We start from the raw sequence: 23,151 nt of genomic DNA on the forward strand, positions 1-23,151 counted from the left end.
TTGCGCGAGGCCCACTCACCACTCTCCCCTGCCCTCTGGGTCCCAGGTAAAAGCCCTTGTCCCACAGCCGGGACTTCTATTTCCTGACCTCTCACCAGCCAGCCCGCCGGAAGAGCAGCAGAGAGAGCTAAGTGAAATAACGTAGGTGGAGGAGTTTGAGGGCTCAGACCTGGGCTCTAACGCCCTGGTGGTGCCCAGGGCCGTTCACTGTCACCCCCTGCATCCCAGCCTGCTGCCACTTCTGCGTCCAACTCAGGGATGTACACCTCTTTCCCTGTTGTGGTCCCCACAACCTCACCCGAGAGCAGTCCCCTGAGAGCAGGGCCTTGTCCACCTGGCTCATGCTCTGTGAACCCTACCTGGTGACACCTGGCACGGAGCAGGGCCTCAGGTAGCTGACTGGGGTATGGGTGGTGGTACTCTCCCTCAGCCACCCACGCTGCTGGGAACTGCAGCGTCAACCTCCATGCGCCCTTGTCCCTCACTCAGTGCTCAGGCACAGAGCCTTGGCGTGGAACTTCCTACATGTTTCTGCCCTCAGTCCTCTCCTCCCCATCCGGGTTTCCACCACCCAGAGACTTCTGCCCCTGCCTCCTGCCCTCCCCCTCCCCCCAGCCTCTGCAGCAGCCCTGAGGCACCTCCCTTCTCAATGCCGCCCACCCCTGGGTGTTCTGGGCCCTTCTGCCAGGCTGGGCCCACCTCTCCAGCTTCACCTCCTGCACTGCTGGCTTCTTCCTGTTGGCTTAGCAACACAGAAGTGTTTGACCCTGAAATGGTTCACCTCCGGGCCTTGGACCCCACTGTGCTTTCTGCCTAGAAGGCTGCACTCACACCACCACCCATCACCTCATTAGCCCTCACTCAGTTTTTAAGACTCAGCTCAGCGGTCACCTCTCCTAGTAGGCTTACGGGGCTCCTCCAGGCTGGTGCGGGGAGCTCCACTGGGTTTCCAGAGTCCCTGGTGTGTTAGTCATTCCAGGGCACCTACCCGGCTGTTTTGTCATTGCTCACTTGACTGCATGCCCCACCAGGTGGTAACAGACAGCCTGGCACTTGCTATGAACTCCAGGAAAGCCTTGGAAGCAGCAGACCTAGGTTTAATGCCCACTCTGTTCTTTTTCAGCCGTGTGATTTGGGGTACCTTGTTGAACCTCGGTAAACCTCAGGTCCTCCAACCATGGGATAGAAGTAATAATAATCTCCACGTCACAGGATTATTGAGAAAGTTAAAGGCATTGCATGCACAGCCCTCAGCGCCATGCCAGGTTTGTTAGCTGCTAATATAAGGAAGGAAAATATGTCCAAGACTGCCAGGGCAAAGGTCTCCAAACAGCAGAGCCAAATCTGCTGTTCCAAGAAGAATTAAGATGGCTTTTGGAAAACAGCAGTTAAGAACAACAAATCTCTCTTAAGTGTTCCTTCAAGGAAGTTGGGGGAGACTTGTTGAAAAACCAGGATTCCTGCACAAACTATGGTTGAGATTTTTAAAGTGAAAATCGAAAGTTTAAAGGAAATCCTGGATTTTCTTAGTGGGGGGCAAATGGGGAGGACTTGGGCATGTTAAGACACTGTAGGGGCAGATGGCAAAAGATGGGCAGAATGTGGGCTTTGTGGCAACAGCGCGGGGTGGAGTTAGAGACGGAATGCCACCCCGCGGGGCGGCCCGGGGCGTGCCGCCCAGAACCCCGAGTTCCTGGACTTGTCCAAGCGGCTCTAGAAACGCTAGCCTTTTCCAGGAGAGTCTGGGACGATGGCGCCCGCGGAACCTGCGCTCCGGTAGAAGGCAGCAAGTAGACGTTTCACGTGCCCTCGTGTCTGTGAGGCGGCGGCAACCCTAGGGGGTTGCAACAATTCCCAAAGGACTGGGGCAGTGCTCCTCTGTCCCCACTCTTTTCTCCCTGCCGCCCGTGGAGAAAGGCCAAGGGCAAAAGCGCTCTGACCCGGGGGTCAAGCGGGCGGCGCTCTAAGCACATCTCTGCCTCCCTGACTCAGAGCTCTGTCTCCTCTTCGGGGCAGTGGGTTGGCATCGAAGCAATCGGAAGAACAGCTCTTGTACACCCGCGGGAGACGGCCCCTCCCAGGAGCCTCCCCCAGGGTGTGGGCACGTCCCGGTCTAGTTCCCTCCCGCCGCCCCAGGGGCCGAGACGTGAAGGCGCGGCCAGGCGGCGGGGCGGGGTTCGAGCCCGGGTGCGCACGGATTTGCGCGCTGAAGGTCTGCTCGGGTCGGTCGTGGAGTTCCCCAGCGGGGGCGGCACGCCGGGCGGGGACGGGATCCGAGGGCCCCGGGCGCGGCAGCTGCATCAGAAGGTCCCGCCGCGAGCGTGACATCACGGGGAGGGGCCAGCGCGGCGACCCCGACGCGGAGCCGAGCGAGGAGAGCGCAGCGCCGGAGCCGAGCGGCGAGGAGCGCACGCCGAGGCCCCGATGGAGCGATACAAAGGTAAGGGCACGGGTTCCCCGCCGCGTGCACCCACTTTTTTCCCGCCCGGCACGACGCCAAGAAGGAAAGCTAGGGATGGCGCGGGCGTCACCGCGTGCGCCTCACGTCTCTCCAGGACTCAGGTGAGCAAAGCCGCCTGTCCCCGCTCAGCCCAGATCAGGACCGAAGACCCGGCCACAGCTGCCCCGCGGGCAGGGTGAGTGCTACTTAGGTGGCGGCTGTGACCTGAGCTTTTTGATCTTCCCAAGGTGCGGAGGGCTGGGGTGGGTGTAACGGAGCTTCTCACCTGTTGGAGGAGAGGGTGCGCTTAGCGACCCACACCCCCAATGCCCGCCGCCTCGGACCGGTGCCAGGGCCGGAGGAGGCCCAGAGGGAGGTCGGAACTGTGAGGGGCGGCTTCGGGGCAACGGGGCGAGGTGTTGAGTCCTCTCCGCGGGCGCCAGCGGGGGTGGAAGTCTTACTGCTGACCCCGGGAAAAGAGCGTGCGCTGGGGCGCGCTTCGGCGGTGGCGTGGGCTCGCAGCCTCTCCCACCCAAGTCAGGCCGCCCCTGTCGTCCTGCCGCTCCGGCAACTGATCCTCTCCGAGCCTTTCCCTTCTCTCCACCACCTCCACGAGAGGAGGAGTGCAAGAATTGGGGGCCGAACGGAACCCCGGCAGGTGGAGTGCGTGGAGGCGGCCCGGCAAAGGGCTTATTACCCCAGGGCGCAGATGGGGCAAAATTTGGATTTGGCCCCGGGCATGTTGGCCAGATCCTGATGGGCCGGCCGGCCTGCCCGAGTCGTGCCCGGTGCCCCGCTCGCATCTGTGCTGGGAAGTCCCGGGGTTGGAGTCTAGAAGCTTCGGATTGCAGGCTTTTTGAAAAAAGAGTTTAAAGAGCTGCCCCTCAAACGGGACGCTGCGGACGCGCCTTCTACCCCCTTTCGTTTGGGAAAGCCTCTTGCACTTTTTTATCCTGGGCTCGTCTCTGCCAAACCTGACAGAGGAAATACTGTTTCTATATTTATTTTCCCCTGGGAGAGAGTAAGAAAGGCAAATGCTCAGATTCCCAAGGAATCTCACTCCCAGTAGTTTTTGTTTTCGGAAACTGGCATTAAGGAAACTTGAGGGACCGGCTTTCCCTAAACTAGCCGTGTCTTTGGATTTTCCCAGTGGTTTGTTTTTGTTGTTGTTGTTGTTTTTGTTTGTTTGTTTTCATTTGAGTCACCTGGTTACAGGTGAGTGCAAAAGACTTAAATTCTAGACAGGGCTTCACGTGTAAAGAAAGGGTCTTTGCCAAGAGTGAAGAAGCAGGCTGGGGTTCCAGGGTTAAATTAGTTGGCGGATTTCTGTTTCTTTCTGTGAACTTTCCCTGGGGCCTCTCACAGGCTTCTAACCTGGTGGGTTTCACAGTGAGTTTTGTGCCTGAATGAATGCACCCTTATGTAGTCTCAGAACACTGAAGGAAGCCACAGCCCCTGACCTTATGAACGCAGTTTGCTGCTCCCTTTCCCATTCTGCCCCCACTGCCCTTTGGAAGAGACCCTCACAGGGGACGCAGGACTTGAGTTGCCCCCTGCTGGGAAGTGTTAGCCCTGAGTGTCCCTTCCAACTTGGGGTCTGCTGTTTCCGAATTGTGTTAGATCCAGCTTAAAGGTCCTGGTTGCAAGCTACTTTCTCAGTCAGCTTGTTTATCATTCTACATTAGGACGGATTGGGGATCTTCTTTCCAAATGCCTAGTTATCAGAAGATTTTTTTGTATTGATAGCTTTTGACTTGGCCCTTGACCGGAGAAAGGCTTCTTCCTTATTTTATTACTCTGGAGAGCATAACATACTCTTGCCCTGGGAGTTAAGGGGCATTTTTCCAACTGAAAGAAATTTAGTTTCCAGTTCAGAGTGTTGATGTTTTTGGTAACACATGGCTCTACCTCATCGTTTTTGCAACAATGTGATAAGTAGAGACATTTGAGAATTACCTAGATGGCAGAGATTAATCCAGCTCATCTTTTAGTGTTTGACTCTGGAAAAAAAAATCTCCATTTCAAGTCTCACCCAGTGAGTGCTACCAATATTATGTTCATTATACCTTTCAGCTGAGGAATGTGGAGTTCCCCCAGCCTCCTTGTCAAATTACCCGTTCTCTTGAGAAGCAGATGAGCTGTGCTTTGAAACACTCACTGAATTAAAATGTTGTTCTGTGCAAAGTAAAGCATGTCGGGGCCCAATCAGCAACTAATCAGAGCAGCTCAGCCTCCTCCTGCCCATCAGAGGCCGAGGCCCCGCCCCTTTTTAAAAAATAAGCTTGAATAAGGTTATAGTGGTTTTAACAACAAAGTTAAATGGAAAAGCAAGATCTACTTGGGCTCTCAGACTAATACAAAAATTGTAAAGAAGAATTCCTCTTTGTGATATTTTTAGATGTTGTTACTTAAACGCCTCATTCTGTGCTTCTACATTCCCAGTTTTGAGCTCTCCCCTCTCCCGGATCAGTAAAATGCCTTCATCCCTGTCTCCAGAGTCTCTAAATATTTTCTCGAATTTGTCAATCTTATCAGGCTCAGCTGAGAGACATCATTTGCTATGGTCCCCAGCTGCATGTTATGTATTGCACATCCTCCAAAACCAGCCAATCATTTGTAGGCTCTGGTGTAACTGTCCGCTGTTTGGTAGGCTGCAAAGAGATGCCCGGACCTAAAGGACGGTGGGAATATCACACTGTGTCTAGTGCAGAAATATTTCCACATTTTGTCCCTATTCTCTCTAAGCCATTCTGCCAGACTGTCACGGCTTTGCAAGCAAAAACAAGGATGGGAGTGTCTTCCCAAAGTGATGGAGCTTTTATGAGAGTCGTCATTAAAGTGACGGTGGAGTTGTTGTATCTTGTACGTGAACCTCTTTGGTGTGGTATAAGCAGCGTTAAGTTCTGCGGGGTCCCTTGCAAAGGTTCCTTTTCTTGGATGTTTACATATTTGTGACTCTTCTAAGGCTGTCCTTGCATGGCTGCATGAGCCCATTGGCTGAAGTCACCATGTGGCCAAGGATTCTGGTTCCTGCTGCTCCTCCAGCTGGTGAGTGCATCTAGGGCCAAAAGTGACTGACCTACTGTGGATTGCACTTGGAACGTCCGTGCCAGAGCTTCCTGAAATTGTGTCACACTTGGATCCAGGCAGGCACAGTTGAGAAGGTCGCTTTAACCAGGATCAGTGGTTGAACGTGTATAACCACTGTCCTTTGTGTTGTCGTGATCACCTGACTCCTAGGTTTTAGGGGACAGCAAGGTAGAGGTGAGCTGTGAATGGGGCGAGCCCATGAGGAGACTTGAAAGCTTTTCTTTTTTCAGGAAGGTCTGAAAAAGAAAAATACGAATGAAAAGAGATGGGCTGATTAATAACGTTCATTTCACCTTCAGAGGAATCATGCATTCTGTTATTTCCGTGCCAAGGAGCCCAGGGTTATATCCCTGTTGAAGTTCTAGTGGTGCTTAACCTTAGCCACGCCTGGGACTCATCCTGAAGGCTTTAAACAGCTCGGATGCATAAACCCCACCTGAGCTGGCCTGAGTTAATTGGTCTAAGGGTGGGGCTTAGACGTTGTAGTGCTTAAAGGTCTCTAGGTGGTTTTAACATGTAGCCGAGGTTGAGAACCATTGAGAAAAGATAATTACATACACACCTTCTTCACCTGGAAAATTAAAAGCAAGTGGGGAGTGAAATAGGCCACCCCTCCCTCCATACTCACATGGTATGTATGCTTCAGCCAAATCTTGTGATACCAGCAGAAACCAAATGTGATCCACCTTAAGCTCTTACGGGCTTTCCAAGGCTGTGGGAACATGCTTTAGAACAATCTCCAGTGTAATGCTTCAGAACCCTGAGCTCGGGGTTTGCTCACGGTCGCACTTGACCCTGAGCCCCGCTGACTTTGAAGCTCTTTGTGTGGGAGCCCTTGATGCTTTGGCAGGGAAATGGTCTGAAACAGAAATATGGAGAGGTCACCTTTGGTGCTGAAGGCCCAGGCAGGGTGGGGGGGATTCTGCTTTGGGCCTTTCCCTGCTTCTGAAGGGGTAGGATCTCTGGGAATTGGGCTGGTTCCCAGCACAATTAAAGGGCCAGGAGGGGCCAAAGAGCTTCAAAGCTTAGGAAGCTGTGCCAGTTTTCTTCCAAATGCCTTTAATGATGGGAAATGTTTCTCTAAAGACTTCTGTCATTCAGAGAAGGGATACTTTTCCCCAAGCCAAGGGAGGATGGCATGTCTGCTCAGAGCCCCGGCTGAGATGTGGGGGGGTAGTCACGGTGCGATGAAGAAGGCGGGGCTCAGGAACCAGGAGACACACGTGTTGTTTCCTCGGGCCAGTCACTGAGCTCTCCAGGCCTCAGTTTCCCTATCTAGAAGACAGCCACCGCTGTGTGTCTGTTTGATTTTCTGGGCACTGGTCAGTGCTAGTTGCTCTGTGGTCACTGAGGAATCTTTGGAGGGAGGAGGCTGTCTTGAGGAGGAGAGGGAAATGAGGGAGGGAATGGTGGTAACCCAACAAAGGTCAGTTTAGAATTGCGATTCTTATAAATAAAACCAGTTTCCTGTTGAGAGCAGAGAGCAGCAGACTTAGTGAGAAAGAGAATGCTGTCAGCCATGTTAGAAATTTGTTTCTCAAGGACTTTTGTATAAACCTGTCTCCAGAGAGTCTTTGTGATGGCCAGAGCCGCCCTCTGGAACACTCCCATTGGAGAGACAGATCAACTGAGGCCTAAGGAGATTAAGCAAGAACTCAGAAAGTCAGTAACAGGATAAAAATATCCTTAAAAACTGTTTCTAAAGGGTAACATTCCTAATAACAGAGTTTATTTAGAAGGAAGTGCTCAGAGCTATTTCAGACTCATTCCTTCCTTATCTCTTAATCTTCGGGACTGAGCCCTCAGGCCTCCTCTTCCGGGAAGCCTCCCCTGTGTTTCCCTGCTTTATCTCACAATTTTAGAAATAGTCTCAGTGCCTGTCACATCATAGGTACTCAACAGGTATTTGTGGAATTAATGTCACATGGTCTTATGTCTATATATCTGTTTTTCCTGTTAGACTGAGCTCCTTCAAGGCGAGGATCTTGTCTTTCTCCTCCAAGTGGCCCTCCGCCCAGCCCCTGGGACATGATTGGGGGCAGAATGAGTTACAGACAATGGCAGTGCATGTCCTCCCATGCTCTGGCCCCTGAGAGCAGACCCGGGTCGCAAAGGGCAATGAAGTGCCATCCCAAAGCCGCCTGCCGGAAATGGAGATGCCAGTGTGCGGTGCCCCTCACCCCCTACCCCCCACCCCTAAGCTTTCTCAATTTGAGCCTTCTTTCTGTCTGTTCCAGCCCAGGGCTGCTGCTGTCGGCTGGTACCCAGAAGGATCCTGCAGGCTTCTGCCTGTGAGTATGAACCTGCCAGTGCCCTCTGCAGCAGCCCACCTGGCCTCCAGGGCTCCCGAGGGCACAGACCTGGCTGTGCCCACGCTCTGGATGGAAGGCTGAGGGGTCCCATGGAGCTGGGGGTCAGCCTGAGCACTCCCAGGGCTCAGGATTCTAATGCAGCCTTGGCCACTAACTCGCTGTGTGACCTTGGGCAAGTCAGTTAACCTCTCCGGGGTTTTGTTTCCTCATCTGAACAAACAAGGATACTGATTACTTACCCGCTGCACTGGCTGCTTGGTGGAAAAACTGGTATATACTTTGAGAAAAGACGTGTTAAATTGATCCAGGGAAGCAGGTGCTCTGAAACCTCTGGGACATGGTTCTGACCCCCACCAGTCTCTGCCTTCTTGGGGGTGGCAGTGGGGGGTCCTCTCGGTTAATTTGGGCACCAGGTAGGCCATCCTGTGCTTTTGAGAGCTGCTGGGAGCTCTGAATTGGGGATGCTTAGCTTGTTCCCGGGCAGCCTAGCTTCTCAGAGGGGGACATCCATGCATATGCCCCTCCTTCTCAGTGTCCACTGGAAAGGAGATGGGCGAGGAAGCGCTCCTTCTTAAGCCTCAGGTGGGGGGCCGCATCCTGGCCCTGCCTGGCTTCACGCTGATGTCTCGAGAACTTTATACATGAGAGACACTGACCTTTCAGTAAGAACTTGGAGCTCTTTACTGGTTTTCTATCACTTGGCTCTCACTTTCTCCCTAGTTAGTCTTCAAATAAACTAGCCCCACTGAGAAGGAGGAATAGCAAGAAAGTATAGGAAAAGTGGGTGCTGGCACTGTCCTGGGTGCATTACATGGGACTTGGGCAGAAACAGGGGTGCAGGGTCCCTGGGCCCATCAACTGTTCTGGAGGAGTGGGGAGGGCCGCCCACACCACTACAAGCTCTGATCTCACTTCCATGAGCCCCTCCTGGGGAGTATGCTGGGCTCTGTCCAGGGGCTTAGCCCTGGCAGGTTGCAAACCAGCCCTTCTGACAGTGGTGAAACTTAGAAAGGAGAATCTGCTGTGAGCTCAGCCAGAGCCACGTGCTGCTGGCCGGAGGGAACCTGAGAGCTCCCTTTTCCAAGGACGGTGGCCGACAGGCAGACAGGGACGCTTGGCCACCGCCTTCCCAGGCCTCAGTTTTCTTAAAAGGCCCTTGATGGAGAATTTGCTTTCTCCATAGCAAAGATGAACTGGAGACAATGATTTCGTCTCTTTGATAAGAAAGCAGAAGTCCAAGACTCAAACTTTCTAACAGTTGGGTAACTAACCACAAGTGACACGCACCAGCATGTTAAGTAAAAAAAAAAAAAGCCAGACTAAAAACCTACACTCTGCCTAATTTCCATGTACGTGACTTTTTAGGAAAAGCCAAACTATAGGGAAAGAAAACAGGTCAGTAGTTGCTGAGGCCCAGGTGGGAGGAAGAGGCACAAGGGAAATTTTTGGAATGATAGAAATCTTTGTTTGTCTCCTCTCTCTGGTGCAGGGGTTGGGAACCTTTGTGGCTGAGAGAGCCATGAACGCCACATATTTTAAAATGTAATTCCGTGAGAGCCATACAATGACCCGTGTACGTTAAGCATTATCCAATAAAAATTTGGTGTTGTCTCGGAGGACAGCTGTGATTGGCTCCAGCCACCCGTAACTATGAACATGAGTGGTAGGAAATGAATGGATTGTAATACATGGGAATGTTTTATATTTTTAACATTATTTTTTTTTTCTTAATGATTTGTCTGCGAGCCAGATGCAGCCATCAAAAGAGCCACATCTGGCTCATGAGCCATAGGTTCCCGACCCCTGCTCTGGTGGTAGTGGTCCAGAGCTTTGGGTGTTTATGAAAACTCAGAACTGTGTAGTTTTTTGCCATGTGTAAATTATGCCTCCAGAGAGCTGGGTTTAAACAGACCCTAGTAGTTGGGGTGCTGTGATGAAGTCTCCACCAAGCACATGGGTGGCCATCACAGGTCGTGAAGAGAATCCGAGGTCCTAGTGTGGCCATACCTGCACCAGTCTGGAGGTGCAGCAGAAGGGGGTGAAGAATTCTGATACAAAACAAAACCCCCCGACTGTTTGATGGCATCTAAAGTGCAAGAGGCATTTCCGGTAAGCACACACAGTGTGATGGCGGAAGCTCTCAGTCTACTTCGAGAAAGGGACAGTTTTCTTAAACCCCTGGCAGCCAGTGAGCCCAGGAAGGTCGTGATACCTTGAAGCCTTAGCCCCTTGCCCACTCTGGGAACTCTGCTCTGCACACAAATGGATCTGATTGTATCGACTTTGGCAGCCTTTCTGCAAATCCTTTTATTTTTTCCCACCAAGAAAGTTATTGAATAGAAATTGAGCACCCAACTCGGCACCGTCATTTCTCCTGGCGTTTTGTGTGTGGCTGTCCTGCTTGTCTATGCGGGCGAGGTAGGATTGGCTTTGAGTGGAAAGAACCCATGAGTTAGCTAAGTACTGTGCTGTGTGGTGTAAGGCAGTGGTCCCCAACCCCCGGGCTGTGGACAGATACCGATCTGTGGGCCATTTGGTACCGGTCCGCAGAGAAAGAATAAATAACTTACATTATTTCCGTTGTATTTATATTTAAGTATGAACGATGTTTTATTTTTTAAAAATGACCAGATTCCCTCTGTTACATCCGTCTAAGACTCACTCTTGACGCTTGTCTCGGTCATGTGATACATTTATCCGTCCCACCCTAAAGGCCGGTCCGTGAAAATATTTTCTGACATTAAACCGGTCCGTGGCCGAAAAAAGTTTGGGGACCACTGGTATAAGGGACCGAGTCTCCTGTTTCCGGGCAGGGGGCAGCCTCGTGATGCAAGGGCAGTCACCAGCCCTGGCTGTACCCGTCCGGGAGATGGGATGTGGAATCCCATGAGAATGAAGGGGCGTCAGGCTGGTGGTCCTAGTAGAATCTGAAAATCTTAGTGATTTCCATTAAAAAAAATTAAGACCCATATGGAACTGGCTTGTTTTCTAGGTGACCTGGGTTTGGCTCTATGACTCAATGCTGGATTTGTCTTCCCAGGTTCCTTACGGACAGCTTGTTGGAAGGCTGTAGAACTTCCATCCATGGGGACCACAGGGGTCCAGATCGCTTTCAGCCACATATTACACAGAATGTCATACGTGCAGCTCTTCTTAACTGCAACTACATCCAAGCCATTAGTCACTCATAAAGGCCGGTCTGTTTCACCTCTTCTTGGGGGTGTTGAGGAAGATTTGCCAGATAAATAGCTGGCACCGCCCTTGTTTCTGACCATTTCAGCTTTGGTGGTGGGGTGTGGGGTCATTGCGGTGGGAGGGGAGGCAAGAAATATTTTGGGGTGCATATTGAGATCAGACGAAACCAGGCATGTTCAGGGTGGTGTGGCCATAGCTTTGTGTACATACTGAAGTGAGACTTCCCTGATGCATGGCCGGGCCTGGCTTGTGGGTGGTCCACCTAGGAAGGGCCAGGTTTGGGGGCAGCTGAGGGCCCACTTCTAGTTTGAGGACGAGGATGGGCACGCTGTCAGGGAGACCCTGCGAGTGCTGAGGTGGGGGGATTTCAGCTACTTTTTCACCTGGACGGAAGCTGTGCCGCCCGCTCCCCAGGGCCACCCTGGCACGCTGGCATCCTTTTGGGTGTGGGGCTGTCTTCGCCTTCCTGTTAGACCAACAAGTGGGACTCCTGCCATTTCCTTCCATCCTCCACCCCCCTTTCTCTCTCCCCCAGTTTTTACACAACAGGATTTATTCATGTTAACTATATTCAAGTCCCCAGATGGGGGGAGAGAGAAAAGATTGTGTTGAATGGGCTTATTGTTTGGAGGTTTCACTGGCTCCTTTTATTTAATACCCACAGTCCTAGAACATATTGAGCTGATTTACTTAAATTGAAATATGGTTCTTTTGGGAAGAACTCTGCCTGGGTGCTCGGTACCCCTGAAGTTGGGGCTGGGACCTAATGGCTGGCTTGGGGTATCGTGTGTCTACTTTTATAGGGTTTTTATAGGGTTGGATCTTCTTGGGGGCAGGTATTCTCAGTTATAACCCCAGACATTTATGAGCTTGAGATGGTCACCACCTCGTTGCCCTTTTGCATTATCAGGCCCTCTGTGGAATCCTCTTCTAGCACATTCTTTGGAGAAATAAAGATGGACAACACCGTCCGGTGTCACAGTTCACAGAGGCCCCCCCTGTGGCTTCTGCGGGGCAGTTTCCTGCACAAATAGAAGGAAATAAAAAGTGGTGACAGGGCAGATCGTGGGCAGAAGTAGCAAGTGTCAACCTCACATCTACCACTTGCGCGTCCAGCGCGACGTGGCTTGTCTATGTCAGGCATGGTGGGGCTGGATTGTGTGTCTGTTAGCATGTTTTAGAGACAGATTCCCGCGGTCAGTGTTGTGGAGTCGTGGCCGAGGGGCATGGTGTGCGTGCTGGTCGCGTGCGGTTGTCTAGAGGGCAGCAGCACGCAGCTGCTCTGTGACAGCTCCAGGTGCTGGTGCCCTCGCACTTGGGCTGGGAGAGGCTCGCGTTGCTCTGGAGACAGTCGGTACCATCCCAGATGCCCAGGACATAAGCCTGTGGGGAAGCAGGTCAGACTGATGGCGAAACCATCGCACGGTGTGAGTGCGCTGGGGTGCACACCCGCTCACACTTGCTCCTGCCCCTGCGGTTTCTCTCTCTCTCTTCCCCTGCAGTCCCCTCCCCCCATTCTCTTCCATTCCCTTATTCTCCCCTCTTGACTCCTTCCCACTTTCTCACTCTTTTTTCTACCAACCTCGGTCAAGTCTTGTGGGCCTTACATCTAGGAAAGGGCTCCCCCCTGAGAACCTGAGCCGGAATGACCCAGAAGGAGAAAGCCTCCCCTGGCCCAGCGCCCCAGTGGCCCCAGACTCTCGTTTCTATCGTTTCTAGTAGCTGTGGCTCGAGTCCCAGGCTCCCGGGGAGGAGCCGATGAGGAGCTCAGAGCGAGAGTGGGGCGATGGGGTTTGCTCGCAGCTGGAGGGAGGGGGGCTCACCCCCTCCTGGAAGAGGAGACCGGAGTGTGGATCTGTCTGGCGTGGGCCCCGATGCTCTGCCAGGCCCTAGCACGTGTCACTGCACGTGGTCTGTGGCACGGAAGTCCACCTTCCCCAGCGGCCGGGGCCTTGCCAGCCAGCCCAGCTGGCCTCGAGCAGGTTAGCTTCACAGTGACCAGGGTTCCCAGGAATGTCCTCTTCTCGCTGTTGAAGTGTCCTCACACAGCCCTGTCCCTGGGGGCGGAGGAAGCAGTGCCAGCCCGCGTGGGGGCCCTCCCCCGGCCACCCCTGCTCCCTGGGAGTGAGCCTCTGTGGAGGGCCGGCACCCGCACAGGGGGAGCATGAGAACGCTGCCGCAGTTTGGATAAAAGTTCCAAACATGAAGGCGCAGCACTGACTAAAATAATCTTTCCCATTGACCTCCTGGCCTCTCAGTGGGCAGGCGTCCATCCCCCGCCCGGCCCCGTCCGGTGTGGGCTTGGTGCGTGTAAGTGCAAACAGCTCGGGCTGCGAGCACATCTCCTCCAAGAGTTATGGGTTCCAGGTGGTCACACCCGGCTGGCCGCGCACTGGTTCCCTCGAGAGTGGGGAAGGCCGTTTTGTTCTCAGAGGAGGAGTTAGGCTGTAGCTTTCTGAGATCTAATCCTTCTGAAGCATGACTCCCGCCCGCGCCCTCAGCCCTGGGTCTCCGCTCAGGTCTGGAGAAGACCGGACCAGGAAGGCTCTGATTCATTAGTGGTTCTCTTAGCGTCGGGATGGGGTTCGCTTCTCTGACCCTCTTGGTAAGGGCCCCGGAGCTCTCAAATATGCAGAGAGGCCCTGAGATGTTGATGCTGTCACTAAGAGCAGAGCGCCGCCTGCATTCTTGGTGTGGGAATGTGGGGGCCACTACTCGGCAAGAGGGTGGGCTCAGGTCTGTTTCAGCCTCATTTCTCAGGTGCAGCTGGATCTGGGCTTGGGCATATGGCAGCTGGCAGGGCGAGAGCCTCTTGTCCTAAGCAGGAGGCCTCTGGAGTGTGGAGGTGGCTTTGGGCAGTCACCTCCCTTTCCCGAGCAGTCAGATTGGGCACTATCTCCCAAGAGTGGTCACAGGGATTGTGTTGGGAAATGACTTCAATAGTTTGGGGGGATGTGGGTGGCACAGATCTTTGGGGGGTCTGGCTTCCTTCCCTTTTTGCATCTTTACAGCCCTAAACGTACATAGCTGGTGGGGCCACAATGAGGGGGATGAAGCTAATGAATACATTCACAGATACCTGGCATTATGACACACGCGTGCACGTGTGTCTGTGCGTGTGTACTTTGGAAAGGAGGTATAGGCCCATTTTCTTAAAATTTCCTAAAGCTATCTATCTAGTGGCCTTAAAGCAGGGGTTGGGAACCTATGGCTCGTGAGCCAGATGTGGCTCTTTTGATGGCTGCATCTGGCTCGCAGACAAATCTTTAAGAAAAAAAATAATAACATTAAAAATATAAAACATTCTCATGTATTACAGTCCATTCATTTCCTACCGCTCATGTTCATGGTTGCGGGTGGCTGGAGCCAATCTCAGCTGTCCTCCGAGACAACACCAAATTTTTATTGGATAATGCGTAATGTACACGGGTCGTTGTATGGCTCTCACAGAATTACATTTTAAAATATGTGGCGTTCATGGCTCTCTCGGCCAGAAAGGTTCCTGACCCCTGCCTTAAAGGATAAAATTGCTGTCCTGCGATAAGATTTCTTTTTCTGCCCGGGGAGGCCAGGAAGCTCGGAGAGAAGTGCTCAGGCGCTGTGGTGGTTGGGGGATGCCTTCCAGATTCCAGGCTTATCTGCCCTGTTCCTGCTCCCTGGACGCCTTGACCACCTGAAGTCCCTCCTCCCTGCACCTTGCACAGTGCCCCTCCCCCCCATGCCTTCCTACTTGGCTGTGTTGTGTCTGTGCATATAGATTTCTTCTCTGGTGGAAAATATAAAGGCAATCACACAGATTAAACTATTTCCAACAAATGGCCCTAAAAAAAAAAAGACCAATATTGAGTGTGAAAATGGGTTAGATTCGGAAGGAAACACCGGCTGGTAGAGATCCTGGGGGGTCTTGGGTGAGATTCTGCTATGTCACTGGTGACTTTATTTGGTGCATTTCCAGCACAAGTTGTCACACTTGGCAGTGGGGCGGGGGGGGGGGGGGGGGCTGAGAACTTCCGGCAAAGCAGGAGCAGCTGCCGGAGCGGGGTCCAGCTGAGGCCAGGAAGGAAGTCGTCATCTCATTTTGGATAATGTAGCCTGTCCAATAGATATTTCTCATCTGCCTTGGTCACTTAATTTGGATGCTCATGAACCCTTTTCCTTCTAGAATATTCTGATAATGGGTTTCTCCAAGACTTCAGTACATTGCTACTGTAGCTAAAGTGAGCCCAGATTTCTTAAGGCGCCTGAATGAGGCCCTCCTCTTTGAATGTCAGTAGTGTCTAGGGCAGGTGGCCATTGGCTGTGGGGAGACCAAGGACACCTGCCACCCCCTTGTCCTGGAGAAGGTCTGAGCTCCTTCGGCATGTGGCCTGTGCCTGTGGTCCAGTCTCTGTGGCCGGTCCTCACTTGCAGCTGCGCCCTAGCCATACCGGACACATCCCAGTCTGGGCTTGTGCATGTCCTGTTCTGTTGGTCTGGAATGTTCTCCCCTCAGGATTGCCTATCAAGCTTATGTGTCAAGGCTCATTCAACCTTGACACTTGGACCCCCCTGAAGCCTTTAACCCCTCCCTGGTCATGGCCACTGTGTCCATGTATCAGGCGTCCCCAAACTACGGCCCGCGGGCTGCATGCAGCCCCCTGAGGCCGTTTATCCGGCCCCCTACCGCACTTCCGGAAGGGGCACCTCTTTCATTGGTGGTCAGTGAGAGGAGCACTGTATGTGGCGGCCCTCCAACGGTCTGAGGGACAGTGAACTGGCCCTCTGTGTAAAAAGTTTGGGGACCCCTGAAAGTCTGTGTTCCCGGGAGGCTGTAAGCTTCTTATGGGTCAAAAGCTACGATTCCTCGTTGTGTCTACAGCACCTGGCCCCACGGGCGGGATGGCGTGAATGCTTGAGAAACTGGAATTGTGTGCTTGAGAAGTGGTTGCTGTCCTTACGCTTTCTGAGAGTTTGATTCCAGCGGAGTTAAGGGCTTATGCTCCCTAGTGGACACCCTGGACAGTTACTAGGCCGCTGTCGAAGAGGAGAGCTATTTACAATGTCTAAAACCTTCAAGGGATTAACATTGAGAATGTACAAGGAACTCTCGCAAACCAACCAGAAAAAGGCAGACTAGAAAAGGAAGAGGAATAAAGAGGATGAATGGGAGTTTACAGGTGAAGGGGCCTCCAAAAATCTAATGAGCACCCAAATAAACGCTTGGGTTCCTTCAGCATCAGACCAGGCCAGCCGAAACCACCAGGCGTCGTCTGGGAGAAGCGAGAGGCCACAGGATGCCACCTGTCCTCAGAACGTGCAGCGTGCCTGCATGGGGCCACACTGGGTGGGTTCGTGCGTCATCCTTGCAGCACCGTCTAGGGTGGCGGAGAGAGGGCAGCGGTCCGGTGTCACCTGGGAGAGAGAGCAGGTGGACAGTGGTGGCGGATGCATGGCCTGAGGATTATGCAGCAGTAAGAAGCGGTGGATTAGATGTCGTCCAGCCGTGTGGACGGCTACTGAAGGCATAGGGCTGTCTGAAAGGCAAGAAGCAGACTAGGACACTTGACAAGAACATTTACAGCCCTTAAACATTCATGAAGCAGTACACGTTAAGCAGAAACAGTTACAAATGAAAAAGGTACAGATTAGGAAGGTCGGCTCTGTTGGGGGTGGGGAACGGGCTATGAGGATGGAGGGGAATTTGTCAGAGTTTGCATACCAGAAGCCTGTTTATACCCATCTGACCTGCGGCAGACTTGGGCATAGTGGGGGCAACACTAGAAGCTCCCGCAGAGGGTAGTGGGAAGGTGGAGGTGGGGTGGAAACTTTCTCCCCACACTCTCTATGGGCGGAGTCTACGGGGAGGCCATTTTTATTTGTATTAATTGCTGAGCTGTCCAAGCCTCTGCCCATGAGGTTGGGACAGCAGACTGACCCCCTTTATGTTTGACTCCAAAGCCTCTTGTTTTGTCAGAGACATAAGTGGTGGTTGGCAGTCTGCCGTCATCACGAGGAGCAGGGATGCTCAGAGCCCACCTGCGGATAAGCCTGGGCTGGGAGAGCGGGCTTTTTTTTTTTTTTTTTTTTTTTTAGGGGGGATTTTTTTTTTTTTTTTTACCGAGACAGAGAGAGAGAGTCAGAGAGAGGGATAGACAGGAACGAAGAGATGAGAAGCATCAATCATTAGTTTTTCCTTGCGCATTGCAACACCTGAGTTGTTCATTGATTGCTTTCTCATATGTGCCTTGACCGCGGGCCTTCAGCAGACCGAGTAACCCCTTGCTGGAGCCAGCAACCTTGGGTTCAAGCTGGTGAGCTTTTGCTCAAACCAGATGAACCCACGCTCAATCTGGTGACCTCGGGGTCTCGAACCTGGGTCTTCTGCATCCCAGTCCAATGCTCTATCCACTGCGCCACCGCCTGGTCAGGCAAGAGAGCGGGCTTTTAATACAGTGTGTCCGTAAAGTCATAGTGCACTTTTGACCGGTCACAGGAAAGCAACAAAAGATGATAGAAATGTGAAATCTGCACCAAATAAAAGGAAAACCCTCCTAGTTTCTGTAGGATGATGTGGCAGCATGTGCAGATGATGACGTAACACCATGTAGACAGCGGAGCAGCCCACGGCCATGCCAGTCGAGATGTGGACGGTACAGAGGAAAGTTCAGTGTGTTCTGTGGCTTGCTAAATTCAAATCTGTGACCAAAGTGCAACGTGAATATCGGCGCGTTTATAACAAAGCACCACCACATAGGAATAACATTACTAGGTGGGATAAGCAGTTGAAGGAAACTGGCAGTTTGGTGGAGAAACCCCGTTCTGGTAGGCCATCAGTCAGTGACGAGTCTGTAGAGGCTATACGGGATAGCTACCTAAGGAGCCCTAAAAAATCTGTGCGTGAGCCCACATCGAACTGCACTGAATAGGTATGAAACGGAGAGTTTTCCTTTTATTTGGTGCAGATTTCACATTCCTATCGTCTTTTGTTGATTTCCTGTGACCGGTCAAAAGTGCACCATGACTTTACGGACACACTGTATAGATGTGTGTGTTTTCAGTTGCCCCCAGCAACTCTGAGCACCTGGAGTCATCTTTGGGTCTACATTACTAAGCACACAGGTCATGGCCAAGAGCTGACATCCACTGGTTGATTGGTACCTGACTGATGGGATATGAAGTTACAGGAGTCCCCAAACTTTTCACACAGGGGGCCAGTTCACTGTCCCTCAGACCATTGGAGGGCCACCACATACAGTGCTCTTCTCACTGACCACCAATGAAAGAGGTGCCCCTTCCGGAAGTGCGGCGGGGCCGGATAAACGGCCTCAGGGGGCCGCATGCAGCCGAATGCCTGTGACTGTACACAAGCTCATTTTTGCTCCTCTTTACCTGGAAGATGGGACTGTTCAATTAAAATTGGTGCATCCAAACAAGATAAACGGCTTCTATCCCTGCCTCTCCAGCCCCAGGTTCAGAATGGTCCTTGACAGAATTGGTCCCTGACACTTTTTGTCCCATCTCCATTTCTATTTTAAATTATAGTAGTTTTCCTTTGTTGTTGTCTTTTTAAGGCTTTTTGAAATTCAAAGTTGTGTCTGGTAAACCATCTGGATCAGGGAGGTCTTGTTTGCTCTGCCCAGTGGTATGCTGCCTGGGCCCAGGAGGCAGGACCTGGAGTCTTGAGAGTGTGGGCAGCAGAGTGAACTCTTTGGGGTGTGTCTCAGTGGGTGGGTAGCATTTCCAGCCATGTAAACCAAGAACTAAACTCAAGGTTTTCAGAAAATGGAAAAACCCTGAGGTTGGTTCTGCTGGTCTGACTGTTCCCACCATACTTTCTCATGCACTAAAAGTCGTTGATTGACATCTTCTAGCTTCAGAACCATCCTTTCACTGACAGCGTTCGGCTCAGCTCACATCTCTGCACCTGCCTTCCTAGTCCCGGGTCCACTGGAGTGTTGAAGCCAGCAGGGAGGCTCTCGGTCGTGGGAACCGGGGTTGGGTGGAATCATGCTTGAGACTGGTTGATGAAATGAGCAATTCGATGCAAGTGACAGGAAGGCTCAGGAAGAGATTCGGCGGGGCTGGTGAAGTTCGTTTCAGTCCGTGCCAGGGTGCCCATCCGCAAGAGGCAGAGGATGAAAAGTCTCCGGCAACCACAGAACCGGGGCTCACGTGGCGGGGACACCAGTTGCAACCCCAGGAGGACATCTGCTTGGGCCATGCAGCTGCTGGTAGGCTCCAGGCTGCACCTTTCTGGCCTGGCTTGGGGGTTCCTCTGGCCCTGGAGCCCTGGCCTCCTGGCAGCTGCTGCCTGGGGGGGGGGGCTGCTTGGGACAGGGTCATCTTGCCTCTGCTGACTTTCAGCACTGCCTCTGTTTAGGGGAGAGCCACCCTCTGTCAACCCTGACTTTCTCCTCTTCCCTGCCCTCCAGCTGCTGCTGTCTTCTTAATATTAAGTAGAACATGAAGAATCAAGAGCAATTATTAAAAATAATAATTGCCTGACCAGGCAGTGGTGCAGTGGATAGAACGTTGACTTGGAACGCTAAGGTCCCAGGTTTGAAACCCCAAGGTCGTGGGCTTGGGCCCAGGCTCATCTGGCTTGAGCACAGGCTCACCAGCTTGAGTGTGAGGTTACTGGCTTGAGCGTGGGATCGTGACATGATCCCAAGGTCTCTGGCTTAAGCCCAAAGGTCGCTGGCTTGAACCCAAGGTTGCTGGCTTGAGCAGGGGGTCACTGGCTTGTTTTGAGCCCCCTGGTCAAGGCACATATGAGAAAGCAAGCATTGAACAACTAAACTGATGCAACTATGAGTTGATGATTCTCCCTCTTCCCTTCTCCCTCCTCCCTCCCCACAAATCAGTTAAAAATAATAACTAATACTAGTACCTTTTAATTTTATTTCAACATATGTTCCATTTATTTTTAACCTCCACAACTATCCCAGAGAGATGTGTCAGAAGTTAGACAGATGGCTGTTTTCCCCATGGGGTAATTCAGGGTCTGACCCTTTACACTTAACTGTCACACAGCTACTGACTGGGAAGTGGTTTCTATGAAAAGGCGGGGCCTCAGACTCCCAGCTCTCGAAGCCTTGCTGCCCACATCTGATCGTGACCGCGTCCACGGGCTCATCCGCAGCCTCCCTCCCCTGGGCTGTTCATTTCACCACCTCATTTCATCCTTAGAGACTCCGGAGAGAGGGCGGTGAGAACCTGAAGTGCCTACTCTCACCCTCCTCCAGGTCCCTGGAGCCTCCCTGGGGTACTGTACCTGCGAGGGTTCTGGTAGGAAAAGCATCTTAGAATCTTTCAGTGACATTCTTGGCATCGCTTTACTGGAGAAGTCCCCTGGAATGCAGGGACTTTGTTCCCTTGAGCTAGGCTGAGCTCGGAATGTTACTGAAAGGCTTCCCAAAGCTTTCCTAACAGACACTTCCATTTTATCCCAGGCCAGCAGAATCAGGACTGGGCCTGGGGGCGGGGAGGCAGGGATCAGCCATAAATATTCTTATCTGCATTCTGTGAATGCAGAAAGTTGAGGCCAGGCAGCCCAAGCAAAAGCTCACAGATAATCCAGCAGGATTCAGACCCAGCTTCCCGGGGCCCGAGAGCACATTCTGCTGCCGGGCTTAGCCTGATCAAGCTAGACTTGATCTTCATCTTCCGATGGCTTCAGACTTGACCTGCAGCCAAATTTGAATCTGACATTAGGTGAGATGTTGAATGCGCTGGCTCCAGCCCTGCCATTTTGGTGTGTCCCTTTGGGATGGGAGGACGATTCCCCAACAGGGCTAACGGCTGAGGCTTGGCAGTCTCTGAGGAGGGATGAAATAACCTTTTCTGAAAGGGGGTTTGTCGACGTGCCTGGGTTCCAGGCGTCCTAGTTCCCTGTTGGGTGCCCAGCTGGTCCAGCCAGGCCTCTGCTCAAGTCGTCGTTTATGACAGGGAATGGGCTCCAGCCCCTTCGCTCCTCCCCGTCACTCCCGCCCTCATCTCCCGCCACCTCCTCCAAGAAGCCAGCTTTCATTGGTCACATCCGGCCGGCCCGAGCTGCTCACACCTCACGTGGGAGCCAGTCAGCACACCTGTACCTGGGCCTCTGCTCCTTGTGCCCCTGTCTTGTCCCCCTGGCTAGCTTTATGGCCCGTAAGATGCACAACAAAGTGTTGGGCACACAGGTGGGCATTTACTCCGTTCCTGGTAATTCCCAGGTATGTCTGTCCAGTTTCCCATCTGCTTCTTTCAATCAGACCTTGAGCCTACCGAAGTCCCTACTGAGTGTGGACCTGGCACTGCTGGGCGTATGTGGCCGTCGAGAGGCAAGGCATGGTGGCCCCTGGCTAGATAGGCATGGTTCGCATGACCGGGGCGCTTCTCCCAGGGAGCCTGGAGGCAGGTGTGTAACCAGCATGCAGGAGGCTCGTTTGCTGACGTGCTATGTGACTGAGATGTTCGTGGACTCGGGCTTGGCAGGGGGACGGGGAGCATTTCTCCCATTTCTTACAATTTGAATCGATAAGGGAGGATGTTCTCACTTGGAAAATAAATCTCACCGCAGGCAACATTCAGCCACACGCCATTCGAACCCAACAGCTGTCTCTCATTTGTTGGCAAATGTTCCCGGTGATGAATGTCCCCGTCCATGCTCACAGCCGTCCCTAAATGGGGGCTTTGGACAAGTGTGGGGGGAACAATGGCTCTTCTCAGAGAGCTCTGAGCAGACGCTTCCAATGAAGTTGGTTCATCACTTGGAAGTGGGTCAAGACCACAGACAAGATGCCATTGATTCTGCAAGGAAGGCCCCAACGGCCATGGAGACAGGCTGAAGAGAACAAGGAGCCGAGGAAAGGATGGGCTTCTAAGTAACCAGAGCGAAGGAGGCCACCTCTCAGCCCGGCTTCTAGAAGCTGACTTACTGGACGGTGGCCCTTTCTCTCCATACGTTTGCAAATCCCTTTGCAGTCATTATGGGATTATCGGGTTGGGGGGTCTGGTTCTCCTAGGGCAGAGCATGTTGCCATGTCACTGTCGTTGAGTGGATGAGGGTACTGGGGCTAAAGAGAGATGAAGGGCTAGACCAGGACCTGAACTTGGCCCCGGCGTCCTGGCCTGCGTCATTCTTCCTGTCATCAGGTGGGAGGGTGATGGATGAACAGATCAGATGAGCTGGGGGCTTAGCTGGGGGCTTGTTCCCAGAGCTAGGCTGCAGCTGGGAGTGGGGGTCTCAGTGCCCTCGGCCCCAGGCCAGGTGGTCAAGCCCTGCTTCCAGCAAGTTCTGCTTACATCCTTCTTCTCTGGTTCTGACTCCTATGTCTTCCCAGGACAGAGATCAAGGGTCAGATTTCCCAGCCAGTAGGGCCCAACCCGGCAAATTCAGTTTTCCTCTCTCCCTTTTCTTTTGTCCACCCCCCTGTGGAGTTATTTTAAATACTTTAAAATAGCATAAACAACAGCTACACATTTCAAGTTGCTATTTCACTCTGCAAAAGAATTCAGTGTAGTAATTTTGCATCTATTTTTATGGTGAAAGTTATACATGCTTATTATAAAATATGCGTATGGAGCAAAAAACTGATTGCATGGAATTGGAAAATCCTCAGAATTCCACCTTCAGTGATAATATCTGTCAAGGATATAGTCACTAAAATGTTTTCCCTTTTCTCTGCAATAATCCTAACTCCCTGTTCTCCCTCTTTTCTCTCCTCCTTCCCTCTTTCCTTTCCCTTCCCCTCCCCCCTCCCCTCCCCACTCTCCCCTCCCCTCTCCTCTCTCCCCTCCCCTCCCCTCTCCCCTCCTCCCACCACTTTCCCCTCCCCTCTTCTTTTCCCCCCCTCCCCTCTCCCCTCCCCTCCCCTCCCATCTCCCCTCCCCTCCCATCTCCTCTCCCCTCCCCTCTCCCCTCCCCTCCCCTCTCCCCTCCCCTCCCCTCCCCTCTCCCCTCCTCCCAGCCCTCCCCCCTTTCTTTGGAGCTTGCTCCTGATGTATCTGCTGCATCCTCTGTTACGGTGCTCAGCATTGCCTTTATGTGGAGATAGCATCATTTATAAAATTTAAATGGCATTCACATTTACCCCATCCTTTGCTATGGAAAACAATGTCACCAGGAATTTCCCTGCGTGAAGGTCATTGCAG

At 52.5% G+C, this 23,151-nt stretch overlaps 1 protein-coding gene across 2 annotated transcripts in view; it reads left to right on the top strand.

The window, feature by feature from the left end:
- Positions 1-1,836: 1,836 nt before the first annotated feature.
- The window catches only part of AFAP1L2 (actin filament associated protein 1 like 2), a 103,566-nt gene continuing 82,251 nt past the window's right edge, over positions 1,837-23,151 (top strand). The window contains exon 1 of one of the 2 annotated variants that reach the window (XM_066355123.1): positions 1,837-2,440. In XM_066355123.1, coding sequence (XP_066211220.1) covers positions 2,425-2,440 — 16 coding nt within the window. In that variant the 5' untranslated portion in view covers positions 1,837-2,424. The remainder of the gene's footprint in view (positions 2,441-23,151) is intronic. The other variant, XM_066355124.1, reaches the window with a different exon arrangement.

Source organism: Saccopteryx leptura, chromosome 13 (assembly GCF_036850995.1).
Source record: "Saccopteryx leptura isolate mSacLep1 chromosome 13, mSacLep1_pri_phased_curated, whole genome shotgun sequence".
NCBI classification, from domain to species: Eukaryota; Metazoa; Chordata; class Mammalia; order Chiroptera; family Emballonuridae; genus Saccopteryx; species Saccopteryx leptura.